Below are 5000 nucleotides of genomic sequence, written 5' to 3' on the forward strand. Positions count from 1 at the left end.
CATTTATGTCGGAAAAATGATGATGTTATTATCATACTACTCGACCTTAGTGCTGCTTTTGATACAATAGACCATACTCTTTTAATTGACAGACTTAAGACACTATACGGATTTGGGGGTACTGTTCTTGACTGGTTTTCTTCTTACCTCTCTGACAGAATTCAATCAGTGTCTGTAAATCGACATGACTTCTCTTCTCCTTGTCCCCTATCTTTTGGTGTACCACAGGGTTCAGTTCTGGGACCCTCTTTATTCACCCTCTATATCAGACCATTAGACATCATCTCAAAATATTTTATTAAGTACCATTTTTACGCAGACGACACCCAATTACTGTTTCCCATTAATATCGACAATCATCTCAATGTTATAACGGATATAGAAAATTGTATCTCTGAGATTAGTGACTGGATGTGTTGCAATAAACTCAGGTTAAATGAAAACAAAACAGAGGTGTTGCAAATTATAAGACGGGGCCTCGTGGACCTTTCCACGCTTAACCTGAATCTTTCTGATTGTGTAATTCCCATCACTAAAGAACCTGTGAGCAACTTAGGAGTTTTATTCGATACTAAATTAAACATGTCTGGCCATGTCACTAATGTAACTAGATCCTGCAATCTTTATCTTAGATCTATTGGTGCTATTAGAAGGCTTCTTGATATTGATACTACTAAACTGCTTGTGGTCTCTTTGATTCTTACCCGCCTTGATTATTGCAATAGCTTGCTCTATGGTTGTGATAATAATGTCATTAATCGACTCCAAAAGATACAGAACAAAGCAGCTCGATTGGTAACGTTATCAAAAAAGCGCGAGCATATAACCCCCATTTTAGAGGACCTACACTTGCTACCTGTAAAGTTTAGAATTGAATTTAAAATACTCACCCATGTTTTCAATTGCTTAAACAATTCTGCTCCTGTTTACCTTCAGGAACTTATCCACCTTTATGAACCCAGTCGAAATTTAAGATCTGCTAATTTAAATATCCTAAGGGAACCCCCAAAATCGTTAGTTTTTCATGAGAAATCCTTTGACCACCATGCCCCCCGACTGTGGAACTCCATCAATATTGAAACTAAAAATAGTGAAAATCCACTTATCTTTAGAAAACGGTTAAAAACTGAGCTTTTCTGTAGGGCATATAATTTGGACTCTTAGTATGTATTGTATTATAATATATTATGTTGTCATCGAATTTGTGTGGTTTTAAACATGCCAGTTCTATATTTTTATATCATACATGATGTGTTGATGTAAAGCGCCAGTGAGCAATTCTAAATTGGAACTAGGCGCTATATAAGTTCATTATATTATTATATTATTATGTAATAATAATAATAATAATAATAATAATAATAATAATAATAATAATAATAATAATAATAATAATAATAATAATAATAATAATAATAATAATAATAATAATAATAATAATATAATAATAATAATAATAATAATAATAATAATGATAACACTACTACTACAACTAAAAAATAATAATAATTATATTTATTATTATTATTATTAATTAATAATAATAGTAATAATAATAATAATAATAATAATAATAATAATAATAATAATAATAATAATATAATAATAATAATAATAATAATAATAATAATAATAAATAATAATGATAATTATAGATATCCTCTTTAAGTCAAGATAGTTTTAGTGTCAAGGTTTCAACAAGCAATATACTCTACTGTATCAAATAGACAGCTTTTTATTCCATCATTTTACTTCACCAAACCCCACCAGGTTCCAGACTAAACAGCCCACGTGCCAGTGTCGTAGGTGTAGGCAGCAAGAGTCGCAAACGAACCTTATCCCACTCGCCCATCTCGGACTACCTCGACATTCAAAGCCTGACCAGGAGTTCAGAGGGATCGTTACAACTGGCGTCCTTCCTGCAACACAATTCCCGCAGCTCCAGTGCGGCGAGCGGGTCCTATGGCCATTTATCGGCAGGTAAGCAGGCTTTACAACCAGTAAAATACCGTAGGGGCTGCCTGAAGCCGGTGATCATGAAACTACTAGCAATGTCCATTGTCTGTATTGTTCCCAAATGAAGCCACTCCATTTTCACTCTTTCCAACCAGTATGATTTCTTCATACTTTGAGGACCAACATATAATATTATGTTAACTCTCTTCGCCTCACCAACTATAGGAAAATCGTCACGTTCGTTACGATACAACCAACATTTTTCTTATTCAAGTTTCTTTTGTACATCATAAAATTTAAAGAAAATGAACAGTGTGTTGTATAGTAGAACATGTTTGCTAAAGACATTATTTACGCTAGAACTTTACTGCTATTGTGATTGAGTGGTAAAAAATATATTTTTATGTTCGTTGGGTAAGTTTTGGGGAAAATCCTGAAAATGGCTGGCAAGGAGAGAGTTAATGTTGACTAAAATACTAAAATATGCTAAGTGCAATAAGTCAACAGTTTGTAAAAAAAAAAAAAAAAGACAAAAAGGGGGCGGGGGAGTGATAAAAGTGGATTAGTTGAATGTTTTTAAATATCGTCCCCACCTAGATGAGAATCTCAGTATGTAGACAGATCATTGTCACGGGAATTGCAGGATTTCATAAATTCTCTCTCTCTCTCTCTCTCTCTCTCTCTCTCTCTCTCTCTCTCTTTGTCTTTCTCTCTCTACATGTTAGGCTACATGTTGCTGTTGGTCAGGGACCCCTTGTAAAGCGCTTTGTTTGAGCACATTTAGTGGATATTGCATTATATAAAAGTTTAAGGTTTTGTTGTTTGTTTTTGTTTTTTTGTTGTTTTTTTTTAAAATAATAATAATATTATCCAATCCACAGCCTCGGTTGGCACAGCAAGCCCCGCCCACCCCCTCCTGCCAACCAATCCCTACTACAGACAGAATCCCATGGTGCCACCAAACTTCCTGTACGCCCCGCACTTCCATCCGATGTTGGCGCGCCAAGGAGGGGGGCACCCCGTCACATTACCGGGACAGATGCTGCCCCCAGGGATGCAAGGTTCCCTTCCCATGGGGGGCCACAAAGGTGTGGAGAGTCAGATGGCAGGCAGTAGAGAGGTTAGTGACCCCATTTTAAAATGTTGGGTTTATTATAAAATAGGGGGGGCGGGGGGGGGGGGGGGTTCCTATAGCTCAGTTGGTAAAGCACTCGCTTCACACGCAAAGGGACCAAGATCGATCCTGGGTGCCGTCGAGATTTTTTTCTGACCCCCCTCTCCACCAAGACGTGAATGGGTTGCTGAGTCTGTTAGATTTGGCGGAAAGTATTTTGCGATAGAATAGCGTCCTAACCAAAGGATAGCAAAAAAATTCTATTATCCGTTTCACGCTATAAAAACCGGGATAAACTCCGGCTCCATTGGCCTAATGTCGCTTTAGGACGACTTTATTATAAAATAGATAAGTAAATAAAAATGAAATTTCCCTTCTTTATGTCCGAGTCGAAATTTTTTCCTGTGGTTTTTTCCCCAATGGGGGACAAGCAGAAATAACCCAGGCGTCTGCCGCAGTGCAAACCCGTAAAGTGAGCGGCTAGGGAAAATGTGACATTTGAATAAGCCATTCATAAGCCATTGTGGAGAGGGGTGGGGTGGGGGGGGGGGGGGGGGGGGTAAATATATATTTTAAAAATCGAAATCCGATATCAATTTTATTGGTCTCAACAAATCGACGTGCATGCACTTATTTGCAGGTCTGATAACTCAATTCATTATGGGCTCAGTGTTGTCATGGAAAACTCCAAAAAAAAAAAAAAAAATTAAAAAAAAAAAAAAAAAGAAAATGAAGCAAAATATTGTACATTACAACAATGTTAAACTAGGCCCATAAGGATGTTCGGATTTCAGACCTGCAAAATATTGTCCATTGCAACAATGTTAAATCAAGCCCCTACTTGATTTCTAAAATCAAACTAGCATAATATATTATTTGCATCGAGGTCACACATATATATATGAAGAGTGGTTTTCTGAAACTTCCCATTTTGAGATATTGAGATATTCTCATTCGGTCTATAATTTTATCATATTTAACACCAAATTCTCACAAATCTAAGGAAATTCTTGTGTCAATTGATGCTTAAAATAAAATTTACATTTCAATTTATTTCATGGATGCCTTTTGTTTTTCTTCTTGTTCTTTAACATGGCTCAGCGGTACGGTCTTTGCATCTTACCCAAAAGGTACCAAGCTCGACTACCCGCCTCGTCGTGTGGCCTTGAGCAAGTCACCTCGCCCTAACTCACTTTGCGGCGCTGCACTGCGGCTGACGCCTGGGCTATTCCAATCTTCCCTTGGAGTAGACCCTAAAGACAAAATTCCCCTTGGGGATGAATAAAGGGAATTTTATTATTTTAACCCCCTCCTTACCACCCAACACAAAAATAGATTTTTCTTACTCAAACAGAAGATTAACAAGTACATTCTATGCATAATAATATTGTTCAGCAAAATGAGCTCTACAATACAGTATCACGTTTTTATGGCTCTAATAAACACAATTTCTTCAAAGTTTATGAGAAACAAGAATAATCAGATGAGAAAGTTGTTGGTTGCATCGTAACGAATGTGACGATTTTCCTGTAGTTGGTGAGGAGTGGGTTCATTTATATTTTTAAAATATTTTTTCAGCAACACATCAGCACGACATCCAAGGAAGCTGGCAGTAGCAGCATAGTCAGCAGCACAATGGACGGTGCTACTGAAGCCAGGAAGGCCAAGGTGAAGAAAGAACAAGAAAATATACACCGAGGTATGGGAACACATTAAGGGACAGACACTGATGTGTGATTAAAATGTGAACTTTTGTGTTTGACACATTGTCAGGCACCGCAGACAGAGAATAATAGGGTTCAACAATCGTGACGTCACTTCCCTCGTAATGGCGCATAGTAACTGATTCTAAACTATCGGAACAATGGAGGATGCCATTATCTCCATCACCGGCCTTATTAAATACTTCTCCAACGAGCATAAAAGGGTA

At 37.1% G+C, this 5000-nt stretch overlaps 1 protein-coding gene across 3 annotated transcripts in view; it reads left to right on the plus strand.

Annotated features, from left to right (window-relative positions):
• Nucleotides 1–5000, plus strand: part of LOC144958215 (uncharacterized) — a 166655-nt gene that overhangs the window by 144365 nt on the left and 17290 nt on the right. For all 3 annotated transcript variants that reach the window (XM_078890025.1, XM_078890024.1, XM_078890023.1), the window contains 3 exons: nt 1771–1980; nt 2838–3076; nt 4649–4769. In XM_078890025.1, the coding sequence (XP_078746151.1) occupies nt 1771–1980; nt 2838–3076; nt 4649–4769 (570 nt within the window). The remainder of the gene's footprint in view (nt 1–1770; nt 1981–2837; nt 3077–4648; nt 4770–5000) is intronic.

The sequence above is a fragment of the Berghia stephanieae genome, chromosome 12 (assembly GCF_034508935.2).
Source record: "Berghia stephanieae isolate SIO BIC M18660-M18661 chromosome 12, UCSD_Bste_1.3, whole genome shotgun sequence".
Classification (NCBI taxonomy): domain Eukaryota; kingdom Metazoa; phylum Mollusca; class Gastropoda; order Nudibranchia; family Aeolidiidae; genus Berghia; species Berghia stephanieae.